The sequence below is a fragment of the Drosophila biarmipes genome, chromosome X (assembly GCF_025231255.1).
Source record: "Drosophila biarmipes strain raj3 chromosome X, RU_DBia_V1.1, whole genome shotgun sequence".
Taxonomy (NCBI): domain Eukaryota; kingdom Metazoa; phylum Arthropoda; class Insecta; order Diptera; family Drosophilidae; genus Drosophila; species Drosophila biarmipes.
The window spans coordinates 8,247,285-8,267,843 of NC_066611.1; the positions used below are offsets into that span (position 1 = coordinate 8,247,285).

A 20,559-nucleotide genomic window follows, 5' to 3' on the forward strand; every position below is an offset into this window, starting at 1 on the left:
TGTGCGGATTTTTTTTAAATGAGTTTTAAAATGAATAATTTTTTTATTTTGAATTATTGTAAGTGATTATTTCTAATTTTTTTATAAAAATAAATGTTATTTTAAGACCATGGCTTCCCTGTGCGGATTTTTGGATAAATTTAAAAATAAGTTTTATTTTGATCAATACAATATTAATCAGAAATAATCAATACATTTGATTCTTTTCCCCCTCAGGAATAATGATTATTTTTGATTTTATTTTAAAACTCAAATACAGGGATTATTATTATATTTCTGATCAAAAATAATTATATTTTTTTGGTTATAAAATAAAACTTATAATGACTACGGTTCCTGAAAAAACTTAAAATTTAATACTTAAAACAAGCTTTAAAAAATTCTCAGCAGCCAGCGACAACAACCTGTGTTATAATAAATTTTTAGGAATATTATAAGAGTTTTGAGATAGACCTTACTTACAAATAAAACTGACTATTTTGTGATATTATCCCAACCGTGACTCTGGGGAACGGTCACGCCCAAGGAAGTGACCTCAAAAACGGCCCGCTCTAGCGCTATCGATAACACTCCGATAGCCGACGCATACACATCGCCAATTTCGCTCTGGGCATTTTCTCGCATGCAAATTGCAAAAAGTGCGTGCATTTTCCGCATTTTCCCGCGCGCACAACACTCCGGCAGCCGTGAAATTGATGCCCCCAGTTGTGGACGAGCAGTAGGCATGGAGGAGGGTGAGTAGACACGGCGGAGCCGATCCCCTCGAGCGATTCACTGATGGCGGCGTCTCGTGCAGATTATTCGGCGTCATCTTCGGCCGGCGGCGGCAAGAAGGCCGGCGTGGGCAAGCAGCACAACACGCTGCCTTTCTGGGGCAACGAGACCTCGATGAACCTCAACCCCCTGATCCTGGCCAACATCCAGAGCTCCAGCTACTTCAAAGGTGCGCTTAACCTCTAACCGCAGCAGCCCTCCCAGTGTAACCCGCCTTTTTCTCTTTCCCCGTCTTCATCGACAGTCCACTTGTTCAAGCTGAAAACGTACCACGAAGTGGTCGACGAGATCTACTACCAGGTGAAGCACATGGAGCCCTGGGAGCGCGGATCCCGCAAAACGTCCGGACAGACGGGCATGTGCGGCGGTGTGAGTGGTTTATGAAATGTAGCGCTAATCGTTGGCGATGCTTCGAGGAATCCCCCGCTGGACATGCGTACTCACCTCTGTACCCTCTATTCCCTTCCAGGTGCGCGGCGTTGGCGCCGGCGGCATCGTGTCCACGGCATACTGCCTGCTCTACAAGCTCTACACGCTGCGGCTGACCCGGAAGCAGATCAACGGACTGCTCAACCACACAGACTCGGCCTACATCCGGGCACTAGGTAGGTGTTGGTAAGTCGCATGAGTTCAGCCGTCACATATGCCGTCGCTTGCTCCTGCTCCCTCAGCACACCAAACATCACCCCAAAAAGAAAAACAACCGGGGTGGGTCGATTTGGACGGTTGCAAGCCACGTATAATAGAGGGCCAGCCTTTGAATCGGCGTGGTGGAAGGTATTCTATGGACTGAACAACAGGCCCGTTTCATTTACAATTTCAAGTTGTGCCTCGTGCGAGAGGAGGACCTAGCATCTCCTTACATCTGCCTGCGAAGGTAAACGATATCATACTTGCTAAGTGACAACACTTATATTTTATCAAGCATTCCGACTACCCTCCATATTTGTGCTGACTTTTCCCAAGCCACAATTGCAATTACATTAAATCAAGAATTATAGAAGTTACTTTTCCCATCCATGGCACATTAGCCCGCTTAAATTGCATTTATTTCATTTTTGTTGCATGACTTGAATAGGTTTTGCGTGGCTTAACACGTGATGCATAAGCAATCCAAATGTTTCGAACAAAAAGGAGTTAATATAACTTGCAAGATCAAAGCGTCTTAACTCATTAGCTCTCCTAAAGTATTTTAAATTGATCTTTAAATAATACTGTTGGTCCGCCAAACAAATCGAGCCACCCTACTGTGAAACACATCCTCCTTTGGCCATCCACAAGCTTGACTCCTTGATACGCTTCTAATCCCAAGTGTCTCCTTTTCCATCCTTGTGCCAGGCTTTATGTACTTGCGATACACGCAACCACCGAGTGACCTGTACGACTGGTATGAGGACTATCTGCAGGACGAGGAGGAGATCGACGTGAAGGCGGGCGGCGGCCAGGTGAGTCAACTGTATGAGCCACCAATCACACGTACCCAACACCCCTTGGAGCGAAGTCGGCACTAACTGAGGCAATTTGTAGGTTCTAACCATCGGCCAGATGGTCTACCAGTTTATGACCAAGCTGGACTGGTTCTCCACGCTGTTTCCGCGCATCCCCGTGCCGATTCAGAAGCAGATTGAGAAGAAGATCGAGCAATATTGTAGGGAGCAGGGTGTGACTGTCAACCAGCTGAGTACGGGCCGGGCGGCGACGGGACAGGGCGCTGGCGGTGGCCAAGGAGCCGCTGGGCAGGATGCCGACTACCAGGAGTACCAGGAGGCAGGCGCGGGCATGGATCGCGGAGGCGGTGGCGGTCGTGGCGGCAGTCATGCCATGGCGGGCTCTGGCTCTCGACCCAATGCCTACCTGCCACCGATGAACTACCGCAATGATCATGACGATCGTGACTACTATGCCGCCGCCTCGGGTTCGTCCTATGCCCGTGGTCGCGGCGGCTACGAGGATTACCCACCGGCCCCACTGCCGCCACAGATGCCTTACGGTGCCGGCGGCGAGCGGGAAAGGGAGAGAGACCGGGTGCGGGATAAGGAGAAGGACTACGACCGCCACCGCAGCAAGCACAAAAAGAAGCACAAGCACAGACAAAGCTCGCGCAGTCGCAGCAGAAGCCGCAGCCGGAGTCGCCACCGATCCGAAAGGAGAGATCGCAAGCGAGATGGCGGCGGAGGTGGCTACGAGCGGAGCAGCAAGAGCAGACACAACGAACACTATGAGGAGCGGGAGCGACGCCATCGGTAGAGACCGATTCCACCCACCAAACATGCCCACTCGTTCAGTTGTTCTACTACTAACTTACTTTGTTTCCGCCATACTGCAACACGTTTTTTTTATTTGTCAACTCCTATCTACTCTTTCGAAGCCGCCGTCGTCAGTTACGCTTCTTACTCAGGTTAAACACTCCCCGAAAGCCCTAAATATCCCACAACTAACACTAAAACTAGACTAAATCACACTCAGACACAGCAGCAAGGCTATATTTTGTAATTGTGACTACACTTATGCTGGTAAAATAGTTTCCAAGTTGTGTTTATGCAAATAAAGTCAAAATAATCTGTTTTTAATGGTTACTGAGTATCATGTATTTAAATTCCCTTACAAACTAAACCAATTTTTTTGTGAAATGCGTTGAATTATAAAACTATAAATTCCAAGAGTCTTTAAATTACAAGAGAATGATTTGAATTAAACATTTTCTCTGGAATTATAAATTTGAAAGTGATTTAGTTTAAGTGAAAGAAGGTTACTACTATAATGTAATGCCTACTTCAAGGAAGCAATTGGGAATACCTTTTCTAATAATGGTTTATATTTAGTGATTTTAAATTGATTTTTATTTTAATATGTTTTTTAAAAACTCAAAGCTTCTTGAATACAAAAAATTGTTGGATAAATAGTTTATAGTTAGATATTATATTACATTATATGTATAATCGACAGGTACTCTACTACGTGTTGACTTATGCAGATAAAGGGACAGGCGAAAGGACATACCTAGATCGACCATTCTGTTGATGCTGACCAAGAATGCATTCACATATACTTATAAGATATATTAAAACGCTTGCGCTTGGAAAATGTATGTGTCCAGGATTTATGATAAGTAACTCCAAGCAAAGGCGGCGTGTCTTGATCACAGAGCGATTTTAGCACCAGATACTATGAAGGTCCTTGCGTTTGAAACAGGTATGTCTGTAAGATGATTGGGATTTAAGATCTAGTGATAAGTAATTCCAACAAAGATGGTGCCCTGATCACAGAAATATGTAATGGTCCCTGCTCGGGCGCCACTATTCTTTTCATTTTTAGAGGGGTCTTAGAGGTTTTTTATTTATAGTTATTTGTAAGGCCATCCTACTCCAAAGTTTTTCGAGCTGTGCATCAGAGAGCTGAATTGTAACTCAGAAAGATTTTATGATTCGTGTTTGAGCGCCAGTTACAAGTGTGTATTGTAGCGTACCCATGAGTTTAAGAGGAAGATTAGAGGGATTTTATAAACATATTTGTGTGTTTTATTCTACTTTAGAGTAGGTGAACAAGCTAGCTCGACTGGCAGGGAAAGCTGACTTGTAATCAGCCAGAAAGATTTAAAGTTCCTTGTTTGGGCGCCAGTTTAGAGTGTTAAAATATACATCCTAACCATCGACTTCAGAGGAGTTATAAAGGCTTTCTTCGTAAACATTTGTAAGATCTATCCCGCTCCGAAGTAGAAGAACGAGCCAGCTCGTTTAGCTTGGGAAGCTAAATCACAATCAGCCAGAAAGATTAAATTTTCCCTGTTTGGGCGCCAGTTTATAGTGTGTACTGTACATTGTATCAATAGTCTCCAGAGGAGTTTTTTTTACAATATAAAGTAGGGGAACAAGCCAGCTTGACTGGCTGGCGGTTTTTTAAGCTGTGCAGCCGAGAGTTGAATTATAATCGCCAGTGCTGGCAGCTCGGATCGGTCAGGTGCGACAGGTGAGACAGGCGGCCAAGCGGCCAAGCCTCCTGGCCCCGGAGTCGCCGAATTTCGCGTATCAGTCAGTGTGCAACGCCTGCGCCGAGTTGTCGCCTCTCGCGCCGACCGTTACCGAAAAGCGTGCGCCGGGCTAACAGTCGAGGAGCGGCGCGTCAGATGTAATTAGCATGTGCCAGCGCCATTAGCAGAGCCACTTGGGCCACCGACTCCGAGCCGTACTCCAATTCCAGCCCCTGCCAGCACACAGACGGGCGGCACGACCCCACCACGAGTGCCGTATCAGTGTCAGGCCAAAAACTACAAGCCAGTCAGCAAACGCGTGTGCGAATGCGCACGTCGAACGGCCCGTTCTGACCATTTTGGGAAAACGGGTGGTTGTGCGTGTGTGAGTGAGTGTGTGCCTGTGGCCATAAAGCACGGATAGCGCCCGAAAGCAATGTGCAAAGTTTACGGCTGGGCCAGCACCTTTTCTCCGCTCTCCGTCCGCCCCTTTCCGCCCCGCGGCGCGTAAGCTCAGCCCAAGACAGTGCTGGCGGATGGTGGCCGGTAGATAGTTGGTTCTGGCGGGAATCAAGCTGAAAGTGTTCCATGTCCTATAGATGCCATGGGAAGAGTCCGATTCACATTTTAGAAACTAGGGAAGTCTAAGTGGTTTACTCCTAAAACTATGGAAAACTTTTTTTGGCGATCGGGCACTATATTCAATAGGCTCAAAGACAGAATTTGGATGTTTTTATGATATTTTCTTCTGTTTTCACTGTTTAATATTTTTTTCTATATATTTAAAATATTTTTTTTTTAACATTTAATATATTTTTTTATATATTTAATATTTTTTTTTATATATTTAATATTTTTTTATATATTTAATATTTAAATCACATTGTATTTCCGAATATCTCCAGATCGACAGTTTTGTCAAAATGGGAGACTTCTTTTTTTTGTTATTGTTTAAGTTTTTGAAGGTTTATTGTATTTCTGTTATTCTTTAGATGGTTCCTGGACACACAATCTATAAAAAATAGACGGCTTTGGGAAAATTATAATATGTTCTTCTCTTTTATATTTTTTCCCTTTTTTTAAACTAACAGAAGGTTTATTAAAAAATATGTTTTCATTTTGCGGACGGCTACTCAGATGCTCAGATAATATGCAAATTGCAATCCTTATCTGTTTTTTTTTGTCTACCATTCCTCATCCAACATTTTCAAAATCTTCTTAGGCATCTTCCGCTTTGCCCTTTGGGTTATCCACATTTTTATTATTTTTGTCACATAAAAAGCCATTTTAACGTTATTGTGTTATTTAAAAATGCTCATTAGGGTTTCTATTGTAATCATTTTAATATATAAATTACTTTTGTGAAATAGCAAATGACGCTTGACGTACGTGACGTATGAGTAATATTTGAATACGTTTAATTATTATCCAAGGCGATTTATTTTTGCTTTGAAAATGTTTATTGCGCAACTGCTTAAGATAGTGAGAGTTCGATTTTTTGTTTTATTGGAAAAAAATATTGTTTTCATTTGAAAAAGTATTACTCAGACGCAAGGTCGTCGTTGTGGTAAACGTCACAAGGCGTATGAGCAATTTTTGGGCGAACTTTTAGACTGTAAGTTGAGGAGTTCATTAAAGTGAGTTAGGGTTTCCAAATGTTCCGTGGGAAGAAACAAGTTATTTTATTGTGAGAGGGAGCTATAAAAGATATTTTGCCAGATTAGCAATCTATCTGGAAAAAAGCCGAGCTGGTAGCTCCCACCTCCAAGAGCTTTCCGAGCTTCGGAGCCGCGATTCCGGTCAGTGGGGCACCAGAATCGTCGGGCGCTGCGAGGGGGCCTGCGGAGACCAGGCGAGAGTGCGAGAATGCAACCGGTCATTATCCTTCACTATTTTATTAGTTTTTTTTTTGAGCTTACTACCAACGTGGCTCGTCAAATGCATTGACGTAATTGGCCGAGCGCCAAACCTGGCCGTATATCGATCTCGATCGCAGGTGTGTAAACCTAAAGTGGTTTTGATTTCACAACCGCAGAAGAGCCGGGGGGCGTCTGACTCTAAGCTGTTACCACGTCATTCCGCCGGTGCCTATCAGCGTCAGCAGCTAGCGTCCGTGCGTCTTGTCAGCCAGCAGAAGTACACACAAAAAAAATATATATGGAAACGGACGGAGAAACGACAACGCACACACGGGGCCAGAACGAAAAGACGACAGAAAATCACATAAAACAATAAAAAAATTGCATTTTTTAATTGCCCCTTGTTATTTATACCGCGCTCGAGGAAGCCACGGGGGCAGGGGCTTGGCAAGGAGTTAAGTAATCACCGCGCCCTTGTCTACTTAGTAATCACCCCCCCCCCCCCCACACACACACACACACACACTGAAAAAAACACTGTCTGAGCTGTTGCGTCTGCGTTGTTCGTCGGCGACTGACGTCACAGCCGCCGGCGGCTTGGACAAAGTGCGAAGCCGCACCGTGGGTCAGCCACCAGCAGCATTATAAACATTATACGGCCCTCATAGCATCATCGCCAACGCACCGTGGAGCAGGCGGGGATTTCGCAAGTGAATCACGTGCTTATCGCAGAGCCCCAGATAATAAACATAGGCCTCTAGTCAATAAACACGTCGATGGGAAACGGTGTTGTGTTCTCTCTTTATAAATATTCCTACCTTGTTCTGTTGAAGTATAGCCCGAGAACCCTTTATGTAAGCTCCCAGGGAATTTCTGTAACTACAATCAGTCTTGACGTAGGTCGCTGGCTTGTGGTTGAGTTCTACGTGCGAGTGCATATGTGCTGACATATCTCGCAAGTCGTGAATGCAAGCGGTTTCAACAGAGTGTACTAATCCCGGATTTATTTTCGAGGAACCTTTCTTTTTTTTTTTTTTTTTATTAAAAATATCACTGTTTTCCAGAAAACGGAGTTAAAACGATATAATTTAATTTGCGTCACAAAGCCTGACAGCTATAACTTAAAAAAAAAACAGCTGGGAACCTATTTATGAACATTAAGTTACAAATCTCTATTTTTGGAACTGTTTCAAGAGCTGATTACCTACCCCTTAAAAAACACTCTCATTAGTTGCTTATTTAAGCAGATTAGTCAGTTTTCGGGGCTGTAATTACAAGCCCTTTAAACTTTAAGTTGCAGTTTTTACTTGGTATAAGCAAGGAAAAAAACTTTGAGTGTGGGACTGTACTTATTCCAGTTATTTGCGTAAGCGCCATTAAGGCTGATTTCGTGAAAATAAATTATTTTAATTGTTTTCTGGGAATAGTTCTCAGTCAGCGGCGAGTGCTTTATTTTTGCTCTCGACTCGACCCGGGCGATAAATCACCGTTCCGTCCCATTGTGCGTTGCCGCGGGCCTGTAGTGGTGCAGTGTTGCTGTGTGGCTGTTGCGCCGCGTGGCTGTGTTGCTGTGCTGCTTTGTTGCACTGAATGGCATCGCCTGTCAGTCCGTCACTGTGTGCGCTGGTGTGCCGTGTCCGTGTGCCCTGTGCTCGAATGCAATTTACAATTACGCGCGGCAATTGGAGCAGCTGCCGGTGTGTGCGTGCGTACGTGCGGGATCATTGCACATTGCGTCAACGTTTCAAGATCACAATTACAATTACCCCACAGTCGCAGCACCAACCTCTGAATTACGAGAACAGTGGCAAAGCAACCGAAAGAAAAGAAGAAAACTATCAACAATAATAAGCCCGCCCGCAACAGCTGCTCGCCTTCTCTCTTGCTACACCCCCGCCCGCCCCAACACCACTCCGCCGCCGACCAATTCTTCTCCACAATTCTTCGCAGCACCCGCCCCTCTCGCGCCCCGCCCCCCCTGGAAACGGGGCAGAGCTGCAGAGCCGCAGAAAGCGATTTCAGTTCGGCGACGACAGCGCACAGGTGCCATTCGGAAAGTGCGGACGTAGAATGTTTGCCGGGGAATCCGCAGTCATTTTCACCTCTGAATCCGCTGCAATTTGTCCGGGCGCCAGCGTTAGTAACGAGTTGATACGGGACCTCGGCTCCACATCTGTTTCTATCACACTCATTCCCAGCTCTAACCCCTAACACTCGCTCCACTCACTGTGCTTCCTAAGCACACTCTCCACTCACTCGGTTTTCTAGTAAAGTAGCCCATTTGCCTCTGAAGCACACTCTCCACTAACTCCTCCCTATACCCCACTGGGTAACTCCCTTGAGTACCTCTGATCACATTCTTTTGACCACCATCTTGCATATTTACTTACTTCATCATCGACTCTTCTCCTACTCCCTACACATTCTTTTCTCTTCTTATTATCAGAGTATCGTAACACTTTCCCTTTAACATTTTTCCTTGCATCCCCAATTCACCTTCCTTTTGAACGCAAAACACCTTCCTTTTCCTCTATTCCGTTAATTCCTTCAGCTCACTCTGTTTTTAACCCCTTCCGAAACCCCTTCCAAAACACCTTCCCAATTAGTTCGCAACCCCTTCGGAAACCCCTTCCCAACCCCTTCCAAGACACCTTCCCAACTAGTTCCCAACCCCTTCCCAACCCCTTCCGAAACCCCTTCCCCGGCTTCCCCGCGATCCAACCATCATCCATGTGAGATGAGTGCGTGCGACGGTTCGGGAACGGTTTCGCGAACGTCTGACGCCCCCGCTTTCCAATTCGATGTCATGCCAAAGATAACGACGCCGCCGTCGACGGTGACGCCTATGCTGGCGTCGGCAGCGCGGGCGAAAACGCCGAGAGCGGTTAAAATGGAAAATAAATGGCCGGCGGCAGAGGCAACGGCGTTCAGTTATCAGCGAGCAGCGGAGCAGATAGGAGCTACAGCCACAACCACAGCCACAGTCAGAGCGACAACACCCACCCAGCAAGCGAAGACGAGACCGAGAACTGGAATAAACGAGATCTGCGCTGGTAATCCATGTGAAGAGCTCCCCAACAAGTTGGCCCTTCGCAAGGCTCAATTGAAGGCGGCCTTTTTTGGCACCAAGGAGGCGCATAGCAACACCTGCAGCAGCACTTCCCACGAAAGCAGTTATAGAAGCACTTGCCGAAGCACTTCCCGCACCACCTACCGCAGCTGCAGGACGGAACCAGGCAAGCCGGTGCAACAGCTGATCGAGCAGTTCCAGGCCATGATTGTCCAGCAGCAGCAGCAGCAGCAGCAGCTGAACGAGAGGGAGCCCAAGACGCTGCCCGGAGCCACTGCCTCCAACTCGGACGAGGGCTGCAATGTCACCGGCGGCGGCCTGAGTCCCTACAGCAGCGACAACGAGGACCACAGCTTGTCCCCGCGGCAGCGCAAGCTGAAGGTCACCCGCTGTGCCAGCAGTGACTCCGCCCTGGGCCTCGATGTGGACGACGGCTGCATGGATGTGGGCATGATACCACCACCGCAGCGAAGGAACACACTGACCGTCACGGACTTGCCCCTGCGACCGGCCCTCCTGCCGCTGGCCGAACCCACAGCCCTGCCAGATTCACCCCTGACATCGCCCACGGGTGGCGCCAGCTCGAGCGTGGGTGTGCCCACCAAGGTGCTGCTGGAGGAGCGGGTGGTGGCCGCCCCGGGATCGCGACGCGAGTCCACCCAGAGCTCGTACAGCGAACTGGGGGGCAGTGGACTGCCCCTCGGCGTGCGCTACGTGCGCACCCCCTCCGTGGTGGTCAGCGACTACTCGGATGACATAACCGCCTGCGGCATCAGCATGGAGGAGATGGAGTACTTTCGCCTGCAGCGGGCGCGTGGCCAGCGGCGCTGCTCCCTGGAGGCGGGACACGGTCATGGCGGAGCCCATGGACATGGAGGCCATGGACACGGATCGGGCGCGTCGGGAATGGCGGCGGGATGCGCCAAGGACGAAGGCCAGTCGGATGTCAGTGCGGCAAGCAGTTGCAGCAACCTGTACTACTGTGGCTCCACCATTTCCGCCCTAGACGGTGGCGAGTGCATCGTCAACGGCGTCCGCGTGGCGCTGGCCCGGAAGAGCAGCACCCAGAGCAGCAGCCTCAGCGGCGAGGAGGAGGAGGACGGCGACGAGGAGGAGGAGGAGGAGGAGGATGCCGATGCCGAGGCGGAGGATCGCGACGAGGAGGAGCTGCTGCAGCAGGAGGACTTCGAGCGGGGGGATCGCGACCAGGCACGCGAGCGGGAGCGGCAGATCAGCGAGCTCCTGGCCGCCACCAAGATCGGCGATCGCCAGCGGGAGCGATCCAAGAAGGTAGGCGCCCGCCACGACGTCACAAACCAGGCAAATCTCAGACTAGACTAGTTTCCACTCGGCTGGCCGGAGGACACGTTCCACGTGGCGAGCCGCAGTCTAGTGAATCTAATGTTAACCTTTTTTTTTGTGTTACCTTCGAGGGCGTAGGAGAGCAGTGAATGAGGGCAGGTCCGAATGGCAGCGAGAGAGATAAGCAGGTTGGTGCATGTACACAGCGAGAAACGGGTGCCGACAGGGGACTCCTTATCGAGTCTCAAAAACTGTTTCGAAAACTGTGTGAAAATCCCTATCCATGTTGTTTTAGAGCAGTATTATATATGTTTTAGTTGATAAACTGCAAGACCTTTGTAGCTGAAGAGAAGACCCAAAGGAAAAGACTATGATAATAAGACTTATACCATATACCTATTAAATATAAAACAGAAAGACAATCCTTTGTATTACTGACTTTTAAAGAAACGTTCTAAGAGGTTCCAAAACGGGTGAAAAAAGAATGCATTCAGCTTTGATCTTTAGCCTTGAGATCCTTTGATCTTACCCCAAAATACACAGAGCTGAGGAATATTAAATATAAAACAGAAAGACAATCCATTGTATCACTGACTTTTGAGGAAACATTCTAAGTGATTCCAAAAGGGGTGAAAAAAGAACACATTCTGCTTTGATCTTTAGCCTTCAGGTCCTTTGATCTTTCCCTAAGATATACAGAGCTGAGGAATATTAGATATAAAACAGAAATACAATCCATTTAATTACTGACTTCTAGGGATACGTTCTAAGTGATTCCAAAAGGGGTGAAAAAAGAATGCATTCTTCTTTGATCTTTAGCCTTGAGGTCCTTTGATCTTTCCCTAAGATATACAGAGCTGAGGAATATTAGATATAAAACAGAAATACAATCCATTTAATTACTGACTTCTAGGGAATCGTTCTAGGTGGTTCCAAAATGGGGAAAAAAGAATGCATTCTTCTTTGATCTTTAGCCTTGACATTTACAGAGCTGAGGAATGGTAATCCCCCCTTTTTCCCACCGTGTGCATGCAGGAATTTGTGCGAGTGTATGCGTTTGCTTAAAAGGCTGTTAATTAATTTGATTTTTATCTTATCACAAAAACGAGGTTCTGTAGCCCGGAGAAGTCTTTTTTGTATTCTCCGCTTTCCGTTGGCCATTATTATTATTATTCTGTGTTGTGTTTTTTTTTTGCGTGTGTGAACGATATGGTGCTGATGTTGAAGCGTAAGGGGTGCCTTGATAAAAGGCACATATATCAACCGAAATACGAAACCTCGGGTCGGATCGTTCATTCCTTTTTTATCTAGAACTGGAACAACGACGGCGGCGACGGAGACGGCGATGAAAAAGCTTATCTTAGTCAACTGTATACTGTATTATAGATAAATATTATGTACATATATAAGCCAGCACACATTTACCTTTATATAATGGCAAATTTTTGTGATTATTTCGTTTTGTTGTCGGCGGACGGCAGAGAGTTTGTAAAGCAAATAAAAGTATTAGAAACCGAATTTTCGGAGTCCTGATAACGATGATAATAAAGCCATCCGCCTGGATATGTCGTCGCCTATGTGTTTGCCCCTATATATACATATACCCGCTTATCAAGCGGGTTTATCTCCCCGGCATTTGTACATGGTAAACCGCCGACAATCAGAGGGATCCCAGAAATGGCCTGTTGTTCTTTCGTTTTTTTTAACCCACGAGGGCGGAGTGTGCTTAGTATTATATACCATGTTCGTCGTTATATCTGCGATGATCCCAGCCGACGGACTAAGCCCTGTCTCACGGATCTCTTTGCCTTTCTGGCTGTTGAGCGATAAGAGATCTTCGGCCGTATCGCGCCTACGTCACCGTTCTATATGACACACGAGCCCTCGATCCGGCGGGGATTAGTCCACAAGTCAGGGGATCTTGTTTATATATTTACTGCCTCGGGGATGGAGAAATTTCTGCCAGCATAGCCGTGCTATTTCACATTGAATTACGTCTGGGGTGTCAGCATTCCGGTTACACTTTCATCTCTATGCATATGAAACCCGAGTTAGGATCACCTAATTGCTGACCCAGTTTGCACCACATTTCAGCTTTGGTCTCAGCGGCATTTGCATACACTTCGTATTCAGCCTCCAGTGCCGTGTAAGCCCAACTCCAATTTTATTAGCATGTCATTACAAGTTGGAACCCCATTTGAATGCGATTCTTATTCAACTTCCGTCTTTGCCTCGGCTTGCTATGGGGGTTTCCTTTGATTTGCTTTGGACGCGCTCCTGAATATGCCCTTGCTAAGCTTCAAATATATCAAAATGCATAGTATAGCATACTTTTACTTTTTGGATTTTTTACATCCCTAGGTTTGTTAATTTTTTAAAGTACATCTATAAAGTTCCCATTATCCCATATATCTAAACATATAAATATATACATTACTATTTAAGTGGTTATGTTTTTAACATCACAAATTTGATTAAATTTTTTAAACTATTTCCATGAAGTTCCCATTCCAAATATATTTTAAAATAAATAATATATTTCATTTTTTTAACATCCCTAAGGAGGTTTATTTTTTTAAGTGTTTCCATTCCTATATATCCATATATATCCAAATACATACCATATAATACTATTTTTTTGGTTTATTTTTTAACGTTTCTAAATGGGTTTATTTTTTAAGTATATTCATGATATACATATATATATTCCTACATATCCAAAATATACAGATATATGAACTTCCCATTCCTATATATCCAAATATATCAAAATGCATACCATATCTTACTACTTTTTTTGTTTTATTTTTCAACATCTCTAAGTGTTTTTTCTTTAGTATTTCCATAAAGTTTCCATTCCTATTTATCCAATATATCGAAATGCATATTATATATTACCATTTTATGGTTATATTTTTTAGCATCCCTAAGATGGTTTATTTTTTTAAGTATTTCCATTCCTATATATTCAATATACCCAAATATATCAAAGTGATACAATATATTACAATTTTTTTTGTTGTTTTTAACATCCCAAATTGGGTTTATTTTTTAAGTATATCCATGAAGTTCCCATACGTATACATCCAATACATCCAAATATATCAAAATACATACCATGTATTACTATTTTTTGGTTCTATTTCCTAACATCCCTAAGTGGGTTTATTTTTTGAGTATTTCCTTGAAGTTCCCATTCCTATATATTCAATATACCCAAATATATCAAAGTGATACAATATATTACAATTTTTTTGTTTTTTTTTTTTAACATCCCAAATTCGGTATATTTTTTAAGTATATCCATGAAGTTCCCATTCGTATACATCCAATATATCCAAATATATCAAAATACATACCTTGTATTACTATTTTTTGGTTCTATTTTCTAACATCCCTAAGTGGGTTTATTTTTTGAGTATTTCCTTGAAGTTCCCATGGCCATTTCCCTGGATTCTCGGTACTTCCTCGTGACGACCTCCAGTTTCATTCATATTTCGAGGCGCAGAAGTGGGGGCTTTATCATGCGTATGTATCATGGGCCCCATGATGCTGGGCCCTCGCTAGTTTCGCCCGATATCTCCAGTGTTTGGCCCGGCATTCCGGGACCCCTTACTTCCTCCTACTCGCCCGACGAGCGCCTGTCACCGCGCCTTATCGCGGATGTCACTGCGGCCTCGCCCCGGGGGAAGAGCTGGCTTGGCTGTTCCTCGCATTCCACTCATGGAATGGATGGCGTTCGCTGTTTTCTTTCCATTGAGATGGGAGCTGGCGGGCCGAAGGCCCCGAGGCTTTGTTATTGTGGACACTGCGGCGTGGGCTTCATAGAAAAGGCCTTTGCTTGCTTTGAGATAAGGCCCTGTGTGGGTGCCCCAAAGTCAGCGACAACATCGCCATTTGGTCCGCTGACGTCGTCGTGACGTCACCGGAGCCCGCCTTTGTTTGGCCCCCCGATCCGACCTGCCCCCCCTCCCTGGCCGCCAGCCAAGTCACGATCATTAATAATATCAGCGCTGAAGTGCAGAGTCAGCGACAGATCCTCGTCAGGGGCGGGAGTATCTTCTTTATGGACCGCAGAGTATTGATACAAATTGCACCATAATAAACAGGAAATGTGACGCAGATATGCGAGAGCACAAATTACAATTGTGTCACCTTATTTATCGGGCTTTTAATTCAAACTAAATCTTAGGAAACTTCCCCGAGAAGTAAACCTATCGGCTACACTGGGCAAAATCTATATACACTTCGTTCTAAGAACTGCAAAGAAAGACACCATTATTAGCAATATTTATTCATCGTGAAAAATAAATTATTATACTCTTTTTTAATTGACACTCCTTATAAATAAACATATTTCTCTTAAAATAAACTATACAAGATAATATAGATAGAGACCTTGAGCTCATTTATTGCATTTGATAAGAGTGCAGTTCAACAGTTTTTAAGACTGTTTGATTTATATTTAATACTTCCTTGAGATAGTCTCAGTCCGGGGATCGTTATAATGCACTGATAAATAGTATAAACAATAAAGAACCTGTCCCAGTGCAATTTATAATATGTTTGTTAATTAAGAATTAATATTATCTAAAAATCAGCATTTAGTTTTGCATAGAATATGGTCTAGTTTTAGCCCTAATTTGATGATATTTATCATCTATTATGAGCAGGAAAAAGCAGTTTGCATTGGTTTCCCATTGGTTTCGTTCGGTTATTAGCTGGTTATCCACCCTCAGTTAGTGTTCCTGTGTAAAATGTAAGATTTTGGCCTTTTCGAGCTATCGTAAAAGTGGCTTTTCGTGTGGCGAGCGTTGGCTTTGATAGCACCCCTTCGGAGGCAAGCGTAGCTGATCAGTGACTGACGTCCGACGGCGTTTACCATTATGATTGGATCGTGCGGTGCTATTTTATTATTTTCTTTTTTTTTTAATAGCCTTTATGGTCTCTGCGGGTCGTGCACATCCGTCACAGTCCGATCAGCCCGTCCCAGTCCCAGTACCAGACCCAGTCCCAGTCCCATTTCCAGACCCATACCCAGACCCATTCCCAGCGTCATATCTAATCAACACACCGGCGACGGCGGCGGCGGGTGCAAGGCCGGGGTTTTCGGGGGGAACTCGTCAGAGGAATCGAAGTGGAAATGGGAATTATGACGCCCACTAATTGTGTGAGAAATCGATTTAGCGGCGAGATCTTACCCCTGGCTCCGGCCCCCGTCCGCCACCCCCTCCGCCGATGTAAGTCGCATCTGGGAGAACTTTTTGGTACAATCCGTTGACCTTCGCTCAAGCGACAACTTCCGTTGACGTCAGCGGCTGTCGCCCATCAGCGATCGCGGCGAAGATCGTCGCAAGTGAATTATACTGCCGCCAGCCCCTCCACCCATTACTGCCCCTGCCACCCAGCCCTTCTCCAGCCCCCCGGAAGCTGCAAGGAAAAATACACCCAGCAAGTGAACACTGGCTTGGGATACCCTAAAAAACAAACGAAACTAGGGGATTTACCGCACTTTGAGATACACTTTTATATAGATTTTTTAAAACCACTTATTCACTTGTATCATTCCTTTATTAATCCATTGAATTAAATTAAATGTTTTGAAAATCAAAAATCTATCGAACTTTCAGATATCAAATATCACTATAATAATTAGTCATCGTTAATGGGTTTGTGTATAATTTATACAATTTTATGGTTTATTTCGATTATTGAACTTTGAGGAAGTATTATCTCCACGTAAATTAGTCATCATTTATAAGTTTATAAGTTTATGTTAATTAAACCTAAAAGTGCTTATCGATTTGGTTTTTGACTATCGGAATAATCGGCTAGTAAGGTTGGTATCTTTTTAAGACACTTTCACTATCACAAAATTATGCCATTAGGATTTGTTTTATTTATCGAGTAGAATTTCAATAAAGTTAAATTTCTGATCAACTTATGTCATCATTTATCGTTTTTTATCGTGCAGAGTTTTGACAGTTTCATGGGGTCACGTGTTGCTGTCATCTACTTCGGTTATCGAAATAATCGACTGATAAACTTTGTTATAGCCTATCGGTTTTCATCAATATGTCTAACGGCCATCGAAATGATCGGTTATTGAAGTCAATTTTGACATTGATTGATCGATTTATTCGTAAATAAAGTAAAGTAAATACCAAAAGTGACACTTATCGAAGAACTTATCTTGTCGAAAAGTGTAAACAACTGAAATTTTCTATAAGTTTAGTTTAGGAAACGTTTAATTAGACCTATTTGGCAAGTGCTATCTCTTTTTCGACCAGTGTATCTTGAGAAACTTTTTTATGTAAACTCAAGAAGCTGCTTTGTAGTGCCATCCAAGGCCCAGTCCCAATCCCAGATCGCAGATCGCAGACCCTTCGGAGTTGGTTTCGATTCTCGAGTGCGCGCAATTTGCGTCATTTGCTCTTGTCGAAGTTGTTTGTTGGTTTCAATTTTTGTTTTGTTTTTCAGCTGGTTCCCCGATGCCACGGCTGGTTTTGTTTGTTTCGCGTTTGCGGTTTCCACTGAATTGAATACGAGTCGTCGGTCTTGCGGGACCAGACATCTACACCGAAAGAAAACCTTGACTAGTTTTTCAATTTCTAGGAGATCTGATATTTGATTGGCCCCTCAACTTTAATTTCAAAATTTCAAATATCCGTTTAAAAGTGAGCAGTGTTTTACTCAGCCAACTTAATACTAGAATTCTGTGCGACCGTGGTTAAAAATACAAAAAGAAGCATGCTTTTGGGCGTCAAAGTGAGATATTTAAAATCTCTGGAGTTTGTAGGGCAGCATTTAATTAACGAAGAAATGTGATTTTAGGTAAGCCAAAAAACCCCAACTCGATTACATTTCTATTCAAAAGTACGAAATATTTTACAAGACAAATAAATTGCAAAAATTTGTCTGGGAGTATTTAGCACAAAGAAGCATACTTTTAGGCGTTAAATGGGAGTTTTAAAATCTGTGGAGTTTTTAGAGCAATATTTTATAATGAAGATCTTATTTTTGGTAAGCCAAAAGCCTCTTAACGCGAATACATTTATGTTTAAAAGTAGGCAATATTTTGCAACAGGAATTTAATGCACAAATGTTGTGTGAAAATATAAATAAGCAATATAAAGAAGCATACTTTTAGGCGTTAAGGTGGGAGTTTTAAAATCATTTTGTTAGTGGTACACTATTATTTGAAATTGATAGTGATATGTTTATCTTAGAATACTTTTTCTCCGTGCAGTGCAGCTTGCGTGCCAGCATATTTGTCATTCCTGTAAGTGCAGGCCGTTTCCTGCCCCCTGTTAACCCCCCCTTAACTCACCCCCCTTCGGACCCCTTAAAGGTTATGTTGTTGTGTCGCATGTCCCCGGACGATGGCACCCGAAACACACGCGCCACCAGCAACATGCGACATGCAACATTCTCGTGGGATGTGGGTTTTGATTTACACTCCGCTGCCGGGTTCCGTTTGCAGCTTTTCTCGGTTCTCAGCCGAAGGGGATCGGCCATAACCAGAATTTCCCGGTTTCCCAGGCGGCGTAATCGCCAAAACAAACCAAAAATATTTGCTTTATTCGATTCCAGTTAATTGCAGCTGCAGTAAATTACCTGCGAGCGGGCCAACACTTGCAAATGCATTTGTACAAAATCAGATAGAGCTAACAAAACATTTGCCGAACCAGCTGTAACCGATTTTTCATCGCATCAATTACCTTTTAAGGAAAATTATAAAACTGGGAAAGTCTTCAGAGTGTTTATTTTTTTATGGTATCTAACACCTTTCCCGATAAAAGGTTACACTGTCGAGGCAAATAAATGAAATCGGCGCATGGGCAGGCGCGTAATCATAAAACAGTGCCAAAAATAGATACACTGTACTTTTCCATGGCATTTCAGTGACTTGACGGGGCAATAAAAAAATTAGCAAATACACGAAGGTCTATTCAAGATTCATTACCCACTCTTCTGCTACAGTAAGGCCCCCGAAGACGCTCCCAAAATGCCAACATGCTCGGGCGATAGCCGATAAGGCGAAACAAGAGCACTTGTACAAGGCAATAGATATCGCCTTCTATATTAGATGGCCACAGTGGAGATAGCCGGAGAACAGATAAAGAAATTGGATAGGTCTCTGTGATCGAAGGGCGGGGAGCGCTGCACTGGGAGAAACGCCTGGGCAATACTAATAGGGATATAAGAACAAGGTATACCATTGTGTATAAAATAAATATAAAATCTAATAAAATATCATACAAAAATAATCCTTAAATATTAAGGCTTCTTTAAAAATGTATTTTTATGTTGTGTTTTATTCAACTTATTCTTTTTTTAATTAACATGAGAACAGTACTGTTAAAAAGTTATCAAAGAAGAGCTATAATGGTATAGTTCTTATGGTATAGCATATATGGTTTGGGATGTCACTCGCCAGATATATCATATTTTATGATACATAAATAAAATATAATTTTAAAATAATAATAAATAATCATTTCAAAACTTAAATAACAATCTTTTTTTATTTTATTTTTATGATGAGTATTGAACCTACCACTTTTTCTTATTAACATGATATGATCAAAAGTTGGCTTAAAATAGTATAATTCTAATGGTATGATATACGATTTAGGTTGCCATTCCCCAGATATATCATATTTTATGATACACAAATAAAATATTTAAAAATAATCCTTAAATAATAATCTTTTTTTCAAATTTTTTTTTTTATGAAGGGTATTGAACCTAGCACTTTTTCTTATTAAAATGATAATATTAGTGGAAAAAAGGCTAAAAATAGTAAATTTCTAATGGCATAGGATATATGATTAAGGATGTCATTCCCCAGATATATCATATTTTACCAGACCCCTTTCCCCAGTGCTTGTGATAAGGGAACACTTAATTTTGCAACCAATTCGCGGTACAGAGCCATTCCCAGGCCAAGACCCGCCTCATTCCGTATGTATCTCTGCATCTCGGCGGCTTTTCCACTCGAGACCATATGACAGGCTATGAGTCGCGGCTAGGGATTGGGACTCGGACTCGGACTCGGACTCGGATTCGGATTGGAGTTGGAAATGGCATCGGTACTCCGTCTCCATGCCACGTCCCCACCGAGCTGCCTGCTTATCGCCTCGAGCCATCAGCGCGACTCCATAAAACACTTAGTGTGCCCCCATTTCGGGGGCGTGGCTGGCAGGGGGCGGGCGTCAAGTGGTCAATTAATAGCACATAAATATTGTGACAGCCGCGCTCGTCATAAAGCCCAGTTCCCGGGCTCCGGGGGGCTGCCCCTGCGCTCAGATGCACGTCTGTGTCGCAGGGCGGCGCTGATGGAGAGCTGCCGATTAGCGACGCCGGCAATTTGCATTATGCAAATCAAATGCCAGCGGCAATTTGCCGCCGCAATTAGTCGCCTTGTCAGAGGATCGGCGACAAGGAGGCCGCGCTGGGCTTTTCAGCTGAAGACTCCAAGTTGGGCCATGCACAGGGAAAAAAAACAGCCCAACATAAAAAAAGTTGACACTAGAAAAGCCCTAAACTAGTTTAAATATAAAATAGATTTATCCTGGATTTAT

At 43.9% G+C, this 20,559-nt stretch overlaps 2 protein-coding genes across 6 annotated transcripts in view; both read left to right on the plus strand.

The window, feature by feature from the left end:
- The first annotated feature begins 568 nt into the window (after positions 1-568).
- LOC108036491 (pre-mRNA-splicing factor 38B) lies at positions 569-3,344 on the plus strand. Of its 3 annotated transcripts, XM_017112686.3 has the most exons (6): positions 569-734; positions 797-943; positions 1,019-1,143; positions 1,244-1,379; positions 2,113-2,219; positions 2,302-3,344. In XM_017112686.3, the coding sequence occupies exons 1-6, from the start codon at positions 623-625 to the stop codon at positions 3,019-3,021; spliced, it is 1,347 nt and encodes a 448-aa protein (XP_016968175.1). In that variant the 5' UTR covers positions 569-622; the 3' UTR covers positions 3,022-3,344. The 3 variants fall into 3 exon arrangements, with proteins under 3 accessions (XP_016968175.1, XP_016968183.1, XP_016968193.1); XM_017112694.3 differs by lacking the exons at positions 569-734; positions 797-943; positions 1,019-1,143 and having other exon boundaries at positions 1,283-1,389; XM_017112704.3 differs by lacking the exons at positions 569-734; positions 797-943; positions 1,019-1,143; positions 1,244-1,379 and adding an exon at positions 1,438-1,651.
- Positions 3,345-4,802: 1,458 nt separating this feature from the next.
- The window catches only part of LOC108032391 (inositol-trisphosphate 3-kinase A), a 35,699-nt gene continuing 19,942 nt past the window's right edge, over positions 4,803-20,559 (plus strand). The window contains exons 1-2 of one of the 3 annotated variants that reach the window (XM_044093533.1): positions 4,803-4,899; positions 8,374-10,960. In XM_044093533.1, coding sequence (XP_043949468.1) covers positions 9,338-10,960 — 1,623 coding nt within the window. In that variant the 5' untranslated portion in view covers positions 4,803-4,899; positions 8,374-9,337. Of the gene's footprint in view, positions 4,900-7,117; positions 10,961-20,559 lie in introns of those variants that run through there. The other 2 variants (XM_044093535.2, XM_044093536.2) reach the window with 2 other exon arrangements.